This window comes from Chelonia mydas, chromosome 12 (genome assembly GCF_015237465.2).
Source record: "Chelonia mydas isolate rCheMyd1 chromosome 12, rCheMyd1.pri.v2, whole genome shotgun sequence".
Taxonomy (NCBI): domain Eukaryota; kingdom Metazoa; phylum Chordata; order Testudines; family Cheloniidae; genus Chelonia; species Chelonia mydas.
The window spans coordinates 1,298,495-1,315,116 of NC_051252.2; the positions used below are offsets into that span (position 1 = coordinate 1,298,495).

Genomic DNA, 16,622 nt, shown 5'->3' on the forward strand with positions numbered 1-16,622 from the left:
GACAATGGCATTCACTGGCTTGCCACTTTACAGGCAAAAAATGATTGTCTTGTAGCCATTGGAAAGGTCTGATTTGTGGCTGTTGTCCCAGAATAACTGGGCACACCAGGGGTGGCTTCTGAATGCTCAGTAGTGTCCAAAGGTCCGTTCTTGTCGCTGTTCTGGGTGGGAGCAGAGAGAGGGAAGGTGGCAATGGATCCATTGCTAATGCTTTCTGCTCTTGGTTCTGACTGGCTGTAGATTGCACCAGACGGGGGAGAAGTCTAAATTGCATGGATGCATCAATAGTACCAAGTTTTTGGTTGCTAAAGGTTACTGTGTGAAGGTAAGAGCTGTCTTGTGAGAAGACTTTTTGAGAGGTTTGAAAGCTTTTGTGACATCTATTCCATCTCACCTTCCCTCCCTGCCTCCCAGAAGGACGCCATGGCCTCCGGAGTAACACCTCAAGCATCTATTCTTTCAGTGCTAATTTACTATGGAGCTGGGACACCTGAATTATATGGCCAAAACCCCTACCATCACACCGTCTTCCTCCCCACCCCCCTTAAAACCTCTTCCCCTTTCCAGCCCTCCTCCCAGGACAGTATAAGCAGCACAGGAGTCTATGTGTGTTTATTTAGATGTTAACTTCAGGCTGTTCTACACAGTCCCAAAATTTTTAACATGCAGCTGTTTTTTATATTGAAAATGCACTGCTGCATTGCAGACTCTGACGGGGAATTCCCTCTTGACTTTAATGGGAATATTGGATGAACATCATCTCTGAAAAGCCGGCTACGTTGTTATTTATTATTTGTTATTACTGTAGTGCATAGGAGCCCTCCTTGTGGATCAGGACCCCTCATGCTAGGTGCTATACAAACACAGAACAAAAGGATGGCCCCAGCCCCACACTTATGTAGCTACCTAAATATGGATGTGGGTGTCTAGCTTTAAGCCCCCAGGTTGGCAAATATGAGCCTCAGTGAAAATGTTTCCATCAGCCCTTCATGCAGGGATAGTGGCTGATTAAAGACAAGCTGCCACAAGCAAGGTGAGGATGAATGGCATGAAGAAGAGGAGAAGCAGAATTCAGGAATGACAGAGTATTGTCATAACAACATGGGATCTTAAAACACACAGTACCCACCTCAGGGTATGTCTTCACTTTAAAAAATACAAAAAACACGGCAATGAGTCTCTGAGCCCAAGTCTGCAGACTCGGGCTCGCACTATGGCACTACAAATAGCCATGTAGTCATTCTGGATCCAGCTGGAGCTCAGGCTCTGAAGCTTCAGGAGGGAGACAGGCTTCAGAGTCCAAGCTCCAGCCTGAGCCTGACCATTTACATGGCTATTTTTAGCGCTGTAGCGTGAGCCCGAGTCTGTAGGCCTTGCTCTGGGACTTACTGCAGTGGGATGTTTTCAGTGCAGACGTACCCTAAGAGCCCCATCCCTGGTACCAAGCATGTACCCTTTCCATGGTTCGGGAAAGACATATCAAGTGGGGTCTTGTAGGGATCTGTCCTGGGTCTGGTTCTATTCAGTATCTTCAGAAACAATTTGGACAATGGCATAGAAAATAGAAAGTTGGTGGCCGATGCCAAGCTGGGAAGGGTTGCAAGTGCTTTGAAGGACAGGATTAGAATTCAAAATGATCTTGACAAACTAGAGAAATGGCCTGAAATAAATAGGATGAAATAAAATAAGGACAAATGCAAAGTACTGCAATAAGGAAGGAATAATCAGTTGCACTAATACAAAGTGGGAAATGATCACCTAGGAAGGAGTGCTACAGAAAAGGATCTGGGGGTTATAGTGGACCACAAACTAAACGAGGCAACAATGTGACACTGTTGCAAAAAAAGCAAACATCATTCTGGAATATATTAGTAGGAGTGTTGTAAGCATGACACAAGAAGTAATTCTTCCACTGTACTCAGCACTGATAAGGCTTCAACTGGAGTATTGTGTCCAGTTTTGGGCATCACACTTTGGGAAAGATGTGGAGACAGTCCAGAGGAGAGCAACAAAAATGGTTAAAGGTCTAGAAAACATGACCTATGAGGAAAGATTTGGGGGGCAAAATGGGTTTGTTTAGGCTGGAGAAGAGAGGACTGAGGAGGGAACACAACAGTCTTCAAGTACATAAAAGGTTGTTATAAAGAGGAGGGTGATAAATTGTTCGCCTTAACCACTGAGGACAGAAGTTAAATTGCAGCAAAGGAGATTTAAGATGAACGTTAGGAAAAATGTCCTGTCAGGATAGTTAAGCACGGGAATAAATTACCTAAGGAGGTCACAGAATCTCCTTCATAACAGGTTTAACAGACACCTGTCAGGGATGGTCTAGATAGTACTACCTCAGTGCAGGGGATTGGACGAGATCAGTGGTTTTCATACTTTTTAGGCTGTGAACCCCTTTCCAAATAATGTAGTCTGCTGCATACCCCCATCTGAGATAGGGTCATAATATACCTATGATTAGATTGCCAATTCTTTCTAAATAGAGTGAGCTGTCTGCCATTACAGGATTTTTCTCGTGTAGCCCCTGATGAGAGTATGCGTACCCCACTTTGAAAACCATTGGAATAGATCAGTGGTTCCCAAACTTTAACAGCCCACGAACCCCTTTCACTAAATTGTGAAATCTTGTGAACCCCCTCCTAAAAATGAATATTTCCAGGGCTTTTAAGCTTAAATTTCCTCCGCATTCCACAAGGCTCCTGCTGCTGGACCCCACTGACTGCCCCAGTCAACTGAGCTCCACTGAGCTCGGGCTGCAGGTCCCGCTGACCACCGGGGCTCAGGCTGCTAGCCCCAACTGCCCAGCCCCGTTCTCCCTGGGGCTCGGGCTGTCTCCCCTGCAACCGGGTCCCACCTGCTGCCTCCAGTGCCCGGGATCCTCTGGCCGCCATGAGTGACATTTTTCTGGTGAACCCCCTGTAACGTTCTGCGAACCCCCAGGGGTTTGCGAACCTCAGTTTGGGAGCCACTGGATTAGATGATCTGTCAAGGTCCCTTCCAGTCTTACATTTCTATGATTTATCTGCATCCTTGAGGATCTCTGCTTCTACCCCCTTTTTAATCTTACCGATATTGTGGCCATCATATCTCCACACAAGGATTAGATAAGACAGCTTCTTTCCATCAGTTGGCCAGAGGGGATCATGGTGGTGCACCAGGAAACACGCCCTCTCCCTTGTTTCTTCCCTTCTCAATATGGGGTCAAGCACATCAGCCTTACACTTATAAGACCCAGGAGTGGGAATCAAACCCATGACCTCCTGCACGGCAAAGCAGAGGACTCAGCAGAACAGGAGGGCCCTGCAACATGTTCTTGCAGTGGTCTGCTTGGTCCCCTGGCAATGAAAAGGCCACCATACAACCCAAAGGAAATCAGCTCATTAACCTTGAGCTAAGGACCAGTAATGTAATCATTGCTGCATGGCCCTGATTGCATGGAGCTCATGCTGTTCCTCCCTTTGTCTTTCTCTCCTTCCCTTGATCAGCTGTCAGGATTTGAATTGAGTAAAACTGAGTCATCCATTAAGAGGAGCTGCAAGAAGAAATTGACAGATGTCCCTGCTTCGGCTTACATCTCTCCCCTGGGCCTAGCTTCCCTGAGCCACAAGTATGACATGCCCAGTGAAATATACAGGTATGGGGATGCTGGACTATAATACATAAAGGTTGGATGCACTGCTGCAGACAGGTTTCAGAGTAACAGCCGTGTTAGTCTGTATTCGCAAAAAGAAAAGGAGTACGTGTGGCACCTTAGAGACTAACCAATTTATTTGAGCATAAGCTTTCGTGAGCTACAGCATGCATCTGATGAAGTGAGCTGTAGCTCACGAAAGCTTATGCTCAAATAAATTGGTTAGTCTCTAAGGTGCCACACGTACTCCTTTTCTTCTTGCTGCAGACAGAGTTTCCTACAAAAGGCAGATTTTTAGACAGGTTCTGTAGGTGACTTGCTTGGCACAAAATGATGGGAACCAAGAATCACAAGATAACTGGCTCTGTGGATGAGGGGAAAGGAGTGGACGTGTTATTCCTTGACTTTAGCAAAGCTTTTGACACAGTCTCCCACAGTATTCTTGCCAGCAAGTTCAAGAAGTATGGGCTGGATGAATGGACTATAAGATGGCTAGAAAGCTGGCTAGATTGTCGGGCTCAACGGGTAGTGATCAATGGCTCCATGTCTAGTTGGCAGCCAGTATCAAGTGGAGTGCCCCGAGGGTCAGGCCTGGGGCCGGTTTTGTTCAGTATCTTCATTAATGATCTGGAGGATGGCATGGATTGCACCCTCAGCAACTTTGCACATGACACTGAACTGGGAAAAGAGGTAGATACGTTGGAGGGTAGGGATAGGATACAGAGGGACCTAGACAAATTAGAGGATTGGGCCAAAAGAAATCTGATGAGGTTTAACAAGGACAAGTGCAGAGTCCTGCACTTAGGATGGAAGAATCCCATGCACAGCTACAGACTAGGGACTGAGTGGCTAGGCAGCAGTTCTGCAGAAAGGACCTAGGAGTTACAGGGGACCAGAAGATGGATATGAGTCAACAGTGTGCCCTTGTTGCCAAGAAGGCCAATGGCATTTTGGGATGTATAAGTAGGGGCATTGCCAGCAGATCAAGGGATGTGATCGCTCCCCTCTATTGGACATTGGTGAGGCCTCATCTGGAGTACTGTGTCCAGGTTTGGGCCCCACACTGCAAGAAGGATGTGAAAAAATTGGAGAGAGTCCAGCGAAGGGCAGCAAAAATGATTAGGGGACTGGAACACATGACTTATGAGGAGAGGCTGAGGGAACTGGGATTGTTTAGTCTGCGGAAGAGAAGAATGAGGGGGGATTTGGTAGCGGCTTTCAACTACCTGAAAGGGGGTTCCAAAGAGGATGGATCTAGTCTGTTCTCAGTGGTAGCAGATGACAGAACGAAGAGTAATGGTCTCAAGTTGCAGTGGGGGAGGTTTAGGTTAGATATTAGGAAAAACTTTTTGACTAGGAGGGTGGTGAAACACTGGAATGCGTTACCTAGAGAGGTGGTGGAATCTCCTTCCTTAGAAGTTTTTAAGGCCCGGCTTGACAAAGTCCTGGCTGGGATGATTTAGTTGGTGTTGGTCCTGCTTTGAGCAGGGGGTTGGACTAGATGACCTCCTGATGTCCCTTCCAACCCTGATATTCTATGATTCTGTGATTGAGTTCTATTACTGACTCTACCACTAACTTAACCTCTCTCTCCATTAGCTTTCCCTTCTGTTAAAAGGGAACAGTGTTACTTAGACACCCTACAAGGAGGGCAGAGCTTGATTAATGTTTGTATAGGGCTTTGTGGATGGAGGCTGCTACCAAAGTACAAATTAATACCACACAGGAAATGGAAGAGCTTTTGACATTTCACTTGCCAAGTTCTCTTCCCAAAGGGATTGGGCTCACAGGTAGGCAGAAGTCAATATTAAGTTAGATGGACTCTCTGGAATAATCACAGGAGCCAGCCCGGTGGGTCCGGAGTGGAAGATGAGTCTGCTGTGTGGGAGAGCAGCTCACAAATCAGCCTGACATGCCGATTCCTAAACGGGGAAGGAGGGAGTGCTCAGAGATGATGTGTTTGTTAGGTGGCTGAGGGTGTGGTTCACCCTCCTTCTCCAACACTTTATCCAGCAAGCAGCATAGCTGATGAGCATAGGAGGAGGGATCAGAGGGAGGTTGAGGAGGCTTTTTTGATGCTCAGCAGGCCTGTTTGTGTCCTTTCAGCTTTGGGATCGTCCTGTGGGAGATCGCGACCGGCAAAATTCCATTTGAAGGTGGGCAACAAGGGCTTGTTTTCTGTCATACTGCAAGCACCTGGGTAAAGGCCCGGGGGCCAGTCCAGATGTGTTCTGCTGATGCAGGGTGATATTTGGGATCAAATGCACCTCTTGGCAAATGTTCCCTATTGCTACCTAGTGCTCAGGAGCTTCAGATCCAGAGGGGCTATGAAATGACTGAACGACTGTCCAACATGCCTGTATCCACTTGGACCAGGCTGCAAAGTAGCTTTAACTCTGGAATCTTTCCTGGAATTTAGGCTTCAATTCAGCAAAGCACTTACAAAGACACATACTTAATTGTAAGCAAATAAGTAATCCCATCTGTATTCAACAAAGCACTTAGGTATGTGCTTCGCTACTATTGAAGTTAAGTGCTGTGGAATTGGGGCCTTAAGGCAGGGTTCATAGCAGATGAGTTTTTCATGGACGCAGCATAATGAGTATTTCAATCCTGGCTCTTCCCTGCTGTGGGCTTGGCAGGCCGCATGAGGCTCTATTTAAATGCTTGAATTAGGTTCCCTCTCCGGTACCTTCTTGTGGAATCCAAAACAAGTCGGTGCCTCCTGACGTCCCAATTTGTGTGTGTTGTGTTAGGCTGTACTTCCCAAGAGATCTATCAGAAAGTTTATGAGCAACGTTACCAGGCTCCTGTTGGGGAAGATTGCCCCTCCCACCTGCGGGATGTCATCAATCAGTGCCGGGCCTTTGAGCCTTTGCAACGTCCTTCTGCTGAAGGTAGGATGGAGTCCCATGTTTGCTTCCCTTTACTCTACAGCAATACTAGCTACCAGGTGATCGCTGCTTGTCCCCGGTCAGACCTGCTGAGGAAATCCCAGGGAGGAGTGGAGGGACTGCAAGCCTAAACCCCGAGTCTGGAGGGAGAGGGATGGGGGTCTCTGCCTGAAAGAGATGGCTAGAAAGACTGAAACCTTTAAGTGGGTGCCCTTGAGGAAAACCAGGGTGGTGGGTCAAGTGCAGTTTAACCCTGAAACTGCCAGTGATGATCCAGTCTGACCTCCTGTATAACAAAGGCCAGAGAACTTCACCCAGTAATTCCTGCATCAAGCATAACAACTAGTGGTTGATCTTTTTGCAAGACATCCAGTCTTGCTTGATAGATTTCAAGTAATGGCAAATCCCCCACACCCCTGGTAAATTGTTCCAGTGGGTAATGACTAAGGCTACGTTTCAGTCACAGGTATTTTTAATATCACAGGCAGTAAACAAAAATTCACAGCCCGTGACCTGTCCATAACTTTTACTATATGGGCGGGGGGGAGCTGGGTACTATGGTGGGGGTAGAAGGCAGCGCACAGACCAGGACCCCCACTGGTGCTGAGGCAGTGGGTGTTGGTGGGGCCAGCAAGCTCCCTACCTGGCTCCATGCCTCCCCCCTCCCTCCAGCAGTAGAGTTTGGGTATGGGAGGGGGCAGGGGGTTGGGGCACGGGACAAGGTGAGGCAGGCTCTGGGCGGCACTTTCCTGGGGGGGGGCCTCCCCGGAAGCAGCAACATCCCCCTTGCTCAGCTGCTAGGCGGAGGCGTGGCCAGGCAGCTCTGCGCGCTGCTTCTGCCTGCAGGCACCGCTCCCACAGCTCCCATCGGCTGTGTGAAGCCCGCGCTCTGGGTGGAGATAGTTTGCAGAGCTGCCTGGTCACACCTCTGTCTAGCAGCTGAGCAAGGGGGATGTTGCCACTTCCAGGGAGCCCCCCAGGTAAGCACTGCCCAGAGCCTGCCTCACCCATCCTGCTCCCCAGCCCCCTCCTACACCCAAACTCTGCTGCTGCACAGGGGGGGGGGAGGGGAGCAGTGGCCCATGTGACCAACGCAGGGGCTTGCCTGAGCTGCCCCTGAGCCAGGCACACTGGCCAGTGCAGAAGTCACGGAATCCATGACCTCAGTGACAAACTCGCAGCCTTAGTAATGACCCTCACTGTTACAAACGTGTACCTTGTTTCCAGTTTGAATTTGTCAAGCTTCATCTTCTGGGAGAGTGAAGGTATAGGGAGAGAAAAGGAGCTAGAACAGGAGTTCTCAAACTTCTCTGCACCATGACCCCCTTCTGACAACAAAGTTGATACATGACCCTGGGAGGGAGGCACAGCCCGAGCCCCACCACCCTGGGTGGGGGTGAGAAGCAGGCAGCAGCCCAAGCCCTGCTGCTCCAGGTAGGGTGGAGAGGGGGCCACAGCCTTAGCCTGCCCCCCCAGGTGGAGCTGGAGCTAGTGCTTCAGCCCTGGGTCCCAGCAAGTCTAATGCTGGCCCTGGCAACCCCATTAAAATCAAGTCATGACCCACTTTGGAGTGCCGACCCACAGTTTGAGAACCGCTGAGCTAGAAGAAATGGGGAATTAAAGGAAGAGATCAGAAATGGAGACTGGAGGGAGTAGAGAACAATGAAAGAGCAAGGGATGAAATGAGAGAATGAGGAAGGACCAGACAAGGGGAAAACTGCAGAAGAATGGAAAGGAAGATGAAATGTTTAATAATCAGCCAGGAAGCAAGCAGGTTTTTCAGGGGAGAGGACACTTCTGTTAACTATGGAACCGCCAGCTCACATCAAGGTCACACTGAGCTTGTTCAGAGGCTTAACATGGGTGTTAGCATAGTCATATCTATCCTCTCATTAAAGCTATTCATTCGCATAGTCACTGCCATACTCAGAGCTGGGGGAAACCCCAGCTTAACACACTGGTTTTCTGAGATCAACAGCATCAAAAATACTGTGCTCTGATGAGAGCAGCTCCTTGGTGCTGTGGAATCTGGGGCTTGTCCTTTCACTCTGAGCAATAAACTGCAGTATATGAGAACATCAGAATAGCCACACTGGGTCAGACCAAAGGTCCATCTAGCCCAGTATCCTGTCTTCAGACAAAAAGAAAAGGAGTACTTGTGGCACCTTAGAGACTAACAAATTTATTTGAGCATAAGCTTTCGTGAGCTACAGCTCACTTCATTGGATGCGTGCTGTGGAAAATACAGTGGGGAGATTTATATACATAGAGAACATGAAACAATGGGTGTTACCATACACACTTTAACCAGAGTGGTCACTTAAGGTGAGCTATTACCAGCGGCGGGGGGGGGGACGGGGACGGGACCTTTTGTAATGATAATCAAGGTGGGCCATTTCCAGCAGTTGACAAGAACGTCAATGGCCCACCTTGATTATCACTACCAAAGGTGTCCCCCCCCCACCCCCCAGCTCTCCTGCTGGTAATAGCTCACCTCAAGTGATCACTCTGGTTAACGTGTGTATGGTAACACCCATTGTTTCATGTTCTCTGTGTATATAAAATCTCCCCACTGTATTTTCCACTGAATGCATCGGATGAAGTGAGCTGTAGCTCACGAAAGCTTATGCTCAAATAAATTTGTTAGTCTCTAAGGTGCCACAAGTCCTCCTTTTCTTTTTGCGAATACAGACTAACACAGCTGCTACTCTGAAACCTGTCTTCAGACAGTGGCCAATGCCAGGTGCCCCAGAAGGAATGAAAAGAACAGGTACTATCAAGTGATCCATCCCATCACCCATTCCCAGCTTCTGGCAAACAAGAAGCTAGGGACACCATCCCTGTCCATCCCAATAGCCTCCATGAACTTATCTAATTCTTTTTTGAACCCTGTTATAGTCTTGGCCTTCACAACATCCTCTGGCAAACAGTTCTACCGGTTGACTGTATGTTGTGTGAAGAAATACTTTCTTGTGTTTGTTTTAAACCTGCTGCCTGTTAATTTTATGTGGTGGTCCCTAGTAGCAGGAGCTGTTCTGTCTCCGGGAATGTCTTACTGCTGTTGCTTTTAGCACATACAAAAATAAATGACCGATCCTCCTTATACTCGATGCAGCAGCACAAAAGGGAGCGGGGACCCGCTGTTGTCCACGAAGACTTGTGTGATGGGGAGGTTGTCCCCTCCCCCCACGCGGTGTATCAGGCAGGAGGCAACTTTCTTTAAATCACTACCATCCCACCATATGGGGCATATACACTAGCCATTTCAGTAGTCTTTTGTAAGGAAAGAGTGAGACCTTGAGGTTTGCCATTAGTAATCCACCATGCTCTCTAAAGGCACAAAGGTTTTCGGTAGCATAATCGACCAGGGAATTTCCTGTGCTGAGAACCATAATGAAAGCTACCACTAAAGGGCACTCAAGAACATCAAATTTGTCAGCCCCTTCTGGCATTTGGCCCTAGGTGCTTAGTATTCTACATTACCCTCTCTTCTTGATAGCTCCATCATGCTGGCTTACATTATTTAAAAAAAAAAAAAAACTTTCTGCAGCCTCTCCCAATCCCTTCGCCATGTGGATCTGTCTCTGCTGTACATGCTTGTTCCTCTTTTGTTGCTCCTGCACAGTATAAAGCAGTCAGATTTCATTTTCTTTGGTTGAGCCTGCAATGAAGTGATCCAGTGTCCTGTATGCTATTACTGAGTACGTATCAATCATCTTGCCAGGAAAAAAAAATCTGAGTATTCTAATCTGAAAACAAATTCTGCTTGTCTTCTGCAGAGATTGTGGACTCGCTGATAGCCATCTACGGCAAGATAAATACAGCAAGCTAGCTGCAAGACACAAACACAAAGCATCCCTTGAAGAAAATAGGCAAGCGTGGTTAGGAGCAAAGCACGGGCTGCTCCATCCCTGTCTATCATGACACTCTAGCATGAAGTTTGTTACACTTTTCCAGATCTGTATACTCTGCTTTTTTTAAACAGCATCTTGACCTGCCCTCCAACTTTGAGGATGCAACTCTGAGCCTTTAAATAGTTGTGCCTGCAATTTTGCATCAGCAATTTACTGTGGACATGGTTTATAGCACTTAAACATCTCCCTTCCTGAGCACGCTCCCAAGATTAGAAAGCCATTTTTATTTCACGTAGGGGGGACCAGCCTAGAATCCTGAAGGGAAGCTCCCTTAGTACTGTCAACAGAGTGGGGGGAGTCAAGGTAAGGCTGTGACAGCTTCGGCACTGGCTTTAGGTTGGGGGCTAATACTGATGTGGAAATTTGAGAGAGTTTGGCAAATGGTGGTAGGCTCCGAGGTGTAGGTGCTTATCCCTGGCACTGCAGGGGGGCTTTGTAGCTGAGGTAGGGAGCAGGTTAGGTCGGGGGTCAGTCTGAAGGTGTTTATTACCGGAGGGAGTTATCATATGTGATCTTCCCTTACCCTTCCCCGACAACCAAATGACTTTCTAGCCTCTCTCCCTCAAAGGACTCCTGACCTCCATCCCTTCCCCTACAGTGCCCCTCCCTACATTAAACTTAGTATACTCATCCTCAGTGTCCTGTAGTACCTCTCCTCCCCCAAACAAGGTGAGCTACCAGAGCACCCCAAGCTGAGGGGACCCTCCATGCTGGCTGTTACTCAGCAACCAGAGCAACCTACCTCTCCTCTGTTAATTCCCAGCTGGAGGGAGGAGTTGGGAACCAGGAGTGGATGGGGCTGGCGGCAGGGGTGTCAGAAGGGCAGGTCAGGAAAGTCAGGTGGTTCCCACCATGTGGGAGGTGAACTTAGATTTCCCAGTAGCCAGAAACGTCCCCCCTCCCACCCCGTTCCAGGCACAGTATCCCAGCAACTTTTCCCAAAGCTTAGACAGTTGCCAGCCCCACGTGACATCTGCTTGTGGACTAGCTAGTTTCCTAAGCAGTAGAAATGTATGTGGGGCCCAGCTACTTTTGTGTTCAGCTCCAGCACAATGCCTCCCCCTTTGTGAGGCCTGGCACGCCATAGAGTCTGTAACATTCCAAATTGTAGACTTGTAAGATGAGTCCAGCATCAGATCGTGGCATACCCCACATTCTGCTGTCCCTCGAAGCATGCACAGTTCAATGGATAAGTAAGTATCTGGGACCCAAGTCCACCTCTGAGCCAGCACTGCAAGAGAGAGGGGAATGCAGCAGAAACCTGCATGACCAGAGACACAGTGGATCACATGTCAGACTAGGCATCCTTACTACTAGTACAGAATCTTCCCCTCCCTAGTAGTCCCCCACCCCAAATTCAACTATCATCTTCCTCTTCCCACCCCTGCTGTCAGCAGAGAGACCCTCATTGCCCCACGTTAGGAGTTGGCCTTTGCTGGATCCACTGCGACAGACACCTCTGCTCCAAAGGGGTGGAGGAGTGTTTAGCCAATTATTTCCATCTTTGCCTGGTTGGACAAAACTAAATATTTGAGCCCAGGCAAGAAAAAGCAACAACATTTACTAGCTATACTATCAGCACCCCAGGTAGCCTAGGTCAATCTGCCTTTGGAAATTATAACCCCTGGGTGGTAGGAAGGTTAGGGGCAGTAGAGTTTGGGACAAAATACCCATGTGAATATAATGAGCTGAGAAATTAGGTCATTCTTGTAAAATCAAAGACCCAGGCTGTCCAGGTACTCTATTCCAAATGCAGGAGGTGATCTAGGCATTTGCAAAGCGCTGTGTATGTTAATGCTGCTATTGAAATGTGTGCTTTAAATAATAAATGTTCTTTATTTGAGGCACTTTGTAGCCACTCATCAGGCACCACCAACTGTCAGTGATGGCCAAGTCTGTCTGTTGAATTTGAAACAGAACAGCATATAAAACAGAGGTTTTAACACATTGGTGGCACTCCTGGGACTCTCTTGTTGTCACTATACTGCTAGTCATGATTACTCAGAACTTCATGGTGGTAACAGGGTTAAAACTCTGATGGATTTTATCCAAAAGCACTAGCTCATAACAACTGAGCTATGGGAGAATCTCTGTTAACATTATAGGACCCATGACACAGAGAAGTTTAACTTAGAATCATAGAATCATAGAATATCAGGGTTGGAAGGGACCCCAGAAGGTCATCTAGTCCAACCCCCTGCTCAAAGCAGGACCAAGTCCCAGTTAAATCATCCCAGCCAGGGCTTTGTCAACTTCACACAGCCAGCCAGCTCTTTACAGTATTATTTCCTTCTCTGGCCACCCCCAAAATAGTGCTAATAGTTTTGTGGTAACTCAGAGTACTGCAGCATGGACACACAGGCCAGGGCAGCAGCCATTTGATGGAGGCAGCATGTCAGTAACACGGCTGCTACTCTGAAACCTGTCAGTAACACTTCAGGCATTTAAAGAATACTCAAATTTAATTAATTTCCTGTGCAGGGTTATCCACAGTATAGAAGCCTCGAGGAGGTTGAGTAACTAGCAAATAAATTATTTTAAATTACCTTTGCTCTCCCCTCTGTTTGTGCACTCTACTCTTCCTCAGTTAGTGTTGTTTCAGCCCAATTAAAAATAGTTCCAAACTAAAACCAATGATGCCTCCTGCTGTGACCCATGGAAAAAAAAATGATTCTGGCTCTGACTGTGCAAAGGAGCTGATATCACAAGCCCTTGGTGGGGATACTGGACTGGTGGGCACTGACAATATTTATTTCTAAAAGGTGCCTATCATCAGGAAATCTAAATTCAGCTCCTGGAAAGTCCTGAAAGTGTTTTCCTCGAAGCTTAGCATCAAATACATTCGTTAACCCTCCCAAACAAATTCTCTCAACTTGGGAGTCCCTTGCCAAATATCACCTTTCCCACTCTCCCAGCGGAGGCTGGCCTTGCAACGGGATGGCTCCAACAGAAAAAGAGCAGAGCTGTACCTCAATTTTAAGGAAGAAGTTGGCACTTTTTTATATTTGGAAAGTCCACAACTGTGTGTTACAGGTCTCTCAATAAATAATAAGAGTCATTCGCTTCCACACGCTGCTTCACATCCCTAGGTCTTGAACCACTTTAAGAAGTGCGGTATGGTCCCCAGGCTGTAACAATTCAGCGGAGAGTTTAGGGACATTTTACACGTTCCGTTGAAACGACCACAGCAGAACCCTTCACCCTCGTGGCCGCCAGCGGCCAAGGCACCGAGGTCCACGTCTGCGCGCGGCCGGCCACGCTGGGGGTCGGGCAGCTGCTCCGAATCGGCAGGAAACGGCGAGCACCAGCCGAGGAGCCGCAGAAGCAGAACCTGGGGAGCGACTGGGCTCCCGCTGGCCCGGCCGGCGGAGAAAAGCGGCCTGGTAAGGAAGCCACGCGCGAGCGGCCTCAGGCCCCTGCCCGCCCGACAGGCCCCGACGGGGCGGCGGCGGCCGCGGCCGGACTCGCGCCAACGGAGGCGCTGCCCCGCCGGAGGAACCAGCCCGGCCGGCAGGAGCGGGCAGCGCCAGCGCCACTCCCGCTTCCGGCCGCGCGGCGGACGGGCCCAGCCCCGGCTGCCTGCGGGGGCGGCGGAGCGCTGCGGGGAGGCCTCACCTCGGCCGCGCGCCGGGGCAGAGCGGGGCATGCCGGGAGATACCGCTGCCCGCCGGGCGCGCTGCATGCTGGGAGAGGCGCTCTCGCTGGTGGCCTCCTCCTCCTCGGCCCTGAGGGCGGGACGAGGCTGGGGGTTCTAGCCCCTCCTCCCCGGCGCCTTTTCTACCGCCAACAACATTCGAACTTGCTCCTTTCCCCTTCTTTTTATTTGACAGGCAGTTCGTTCCTCCCGTCAAAAGGTGCTTCCTGGGGCCTTGTCCCGCCTCTTCCTTTTTCCTCTGATCGACAGGCCGATCATCTAGTCACAAAGGGGCACAGGCGGAGTTCTCGCCCCCACTCCAGGTGATTGACAGACTTCTGGCCAATAAAAATGGAGCGCCTGAGTTTTCTCTCCCCCCCCCCGCTAAACTGGCAGCCAATGTGTCCAATAAGAGCTGATAACGTAAGATTACACCGCCCAATAGAAATAGGGGTTTCGCTAGTGAGGGTGGTAGCCACCAATGAGGCCGCGGGGCGGGCTGTCGGGCGCCGGCGGGGAGATTGAGCTGGGCGGGAGGCCATGGCGCCTCTCTAGGAGCGGCTGGTAACTCGAGCCCGACCCCTCCCGCGGCTGCAGGTGAGCGCGGCGCCCCCGGGGGCCCGGGCCTGCGCGGACGCACTGTGCCCCGTGGGGGCCCCGGGCTCCTTCCTGTGCTCCGGGCCGGCCTCTGCCCCCCGCGGCGCCCCCGGGCCGGCCAGTAACGTCCGCGGGCCCGTCGCCGAGCGGTGCGCGGCCCCTGGAGGCGGAACGGGCGCCCCGGGCAGCGGGCCCTGCGCCTGGCCCTGGAGCCGACGGTCGGGGCCCTGCGGCCCCGGGGCTCTGGGGGCCTGGGTGCGAGCCGACGGTGCGGGGAGCGTGCGGTGGCTGCTCGCCCCCTGCTGGCTGGTGGGGTTTGAGCGGAGCCTGGGCTGTCTGTGTCTGTCCGGGCTCCCTCCCCACTCTGACTCTGGGGTGCAGATGTGGGGACCCGCAGGAAAGACCCCTAAGCTTGTATTCCACCAGCGTGGGTTAAAACCTTCCCCAAGGCACGAATTCCTTTCCTTGTCCTTGGGCGGTATCGCTGCCACCTCCACCAAGTGATTTAAACAAACATTCAGGGAGGGGCTACTTGGAGCCCTATCTCCCCCCCTTCACCCCCTTTGCAGTGGAGGCTTCAGAATAATCTACCAACCAACAGGTTAACAAAGTGAGCACAGACCAAATCCATGTTTTCTAGGACACTGAAAATCAATCAGGTGACATGATCACGTGTCACTGTAAGACCTCATTCTCTATTCTTTCAGTGTTGGCCTGCCAGGAAGGTTTGGGAGTAAATAGAGCCGTTTACAACCAATTGTCCTGGTTAATAGGAGCCCTCAAGATACCAAGCCATTATTAATGGCCCACACTTTGCATAGTTATAATAGACTTTAAAGTAATACTTGATATTTCTAGCTTTGTATACAAGAATGATACATACATAGAATCATAGAATATGAGGGTCGGCAGGAACCTCGGGAGGTCATCTAGTCCAACCCCCTGCTCAAAGCAGAACCTAATCCCCAACTAAATCATCCCAGCCAGGGCTTTCTCAAGCCGGGCCTTAAAAACCTCTAAGGAAGGAGATTCCACCACCTCCCTAGGTAACCCATTCCAGTGCTTCACCACCCTCCTAGTCAAAAAGGTTTTCCTAATATCCAACCTAAACCTCCCCCACTGCAACTTGAGACCATTACTCCTTGTTCTGTCATCTGCTACCACTGAGAACAGTCCAGAGCCATCCTCTTTGGAACCTCCCTTCAGGTAGTTGAAGCCTGCTATCAAATCCCCCCTCATTCTTCTCTTCTGCAGACCAAATAACCCCAGTTTCCTCAGCCTCTCCTCATAAGTCATGTGCTCCAGCCCCTTAATCATTTTTATTGCCCTCTGATGGACTTTTCCAATTTTTCCACATCCTTCTTGTAGTGTGGGGCCCAAAACTGGACACAGTACTCCAGATGAGGCCTCGCCAATGCCGAATAGAGGAGAATGATCACGTCCCTCGATCTGCTGGCAATACTCCTACAGCCCAAAATGGCTTTAGCCTTCTTGGCAACAAGGGCACACTGTTGACTCCTATCCAGCTTCTTGTCCACCCGAGATCCTTTTCTGCAGAACTGCTGCCGAACCATTTGGTCCCTAGTCTATAGCGGTGCATGGGATTCTTCCGTCCTAAGTGCAGGACTCTGCACTTGTCCTTGTTGAACCTCATCAGATTTCTTCTGGCCCAATCCTCTAATTTGTCTAGGTCCCTCTGTATCATATCCCTACCCTCCTGCGTATCTACCACTCCTCCCAGTTTAGTGTCATCTGCAAACTTGCTGAGGGTGCAATCCACACCATCCTCCAGATCATAAATGAAGATATTGAACAAAACCGGCCCCAGGACTGACTCTTGGAGAGCTCCGCTTGATACTGGCTGCTAACTAGACATGGAGCCATTGCTCACTACCTGTTGAGTCTGACCATCTAGCCATCTTTCTATCCATTCACCTAGCCCATAC

General features: G+C 49.8%; 2 protein-coding genes and 1 long non-coding RNA gene across 12 annotated transcripts in view; 2 read left to right on the plus strand and 1 right to left on the minus strand.

Moving 5' to 3' along the window:
• The window catches only part of MLKL (mixed lineage kinase domain like pseudokinase), a 28,056-nt gene extending 15,764 nt beyond the window's left edge, over positions 1 to 12,292 (plus strand). Inside the window, exons 7-11 of the mRNA XM_007071236.4 lie at positions 241 to 325; positions 3,492 to 3,640; positions 5,744 to 5,793; positions 6,394 to 6,534; positions 10,311 to 12,292. Of these exons, the coding sequence (XP_007071298.3) occupies positions 241 to 325; positions 3,492 to 3,640; positions 5,744 to 5,793; positions 6,394 to 6,534; positions 10,311 to 10,363 (478 nt within the window). The 3' untranslated portion in view covers positions 10,364 to 12,292. The remainder of the gene's footprint in view (positions 1 to 240; positions 326 to 3,491; positions 3,641 to 5,743; positions 5,794 to 6,393; positions 6,535 to 10,310) is intronic.
• Positions 10,650 to 14,511, minus strand: LOC114022251. Of its 5 annotated transcripts, none has more exons than XR_005222323.2 (2): positions 13,415 to 14,511; positions 10,650 to 11,706 (listed from the first exon to the last, which is right to left on the minus strand). It is a non-coding gene; the product is annotated as an uncharacterized LOC114022251 (long non-coding RNA). The 5 variants fall into 5 exon arrangements; XR_006285087.1 differs by having other exon boundaries at positions 10,650 to 11,676; positions 13,344 to 14,511; XR_005222322.2 differs by having other exon boundaries at positions 13,344 to 14,511.
• The window catches only part of RFWD3 (ring finger and WD repeat domain 3), a 62,459-nt gene continuing 60,347 nt past the window's right edge, over positions 14,511 to 16,622 (plus strand). For 2 of the 6 annotated variants that reach the window (XM_037878261.2, XM_043525917.1), the window contains exon 1: positions 14,511 to 14,676. The gene's annotated coding sequence lies outside the window, so the exon portion shown is untranslated. The remainder of the gene's footprint in view (positions 14,677 to 16,622) is intronic. The other 4 variants (XM_037878262.2, XM_037878263.2, XM_043525915.1 and 1 more) reach the window with 3 other exon arrangements.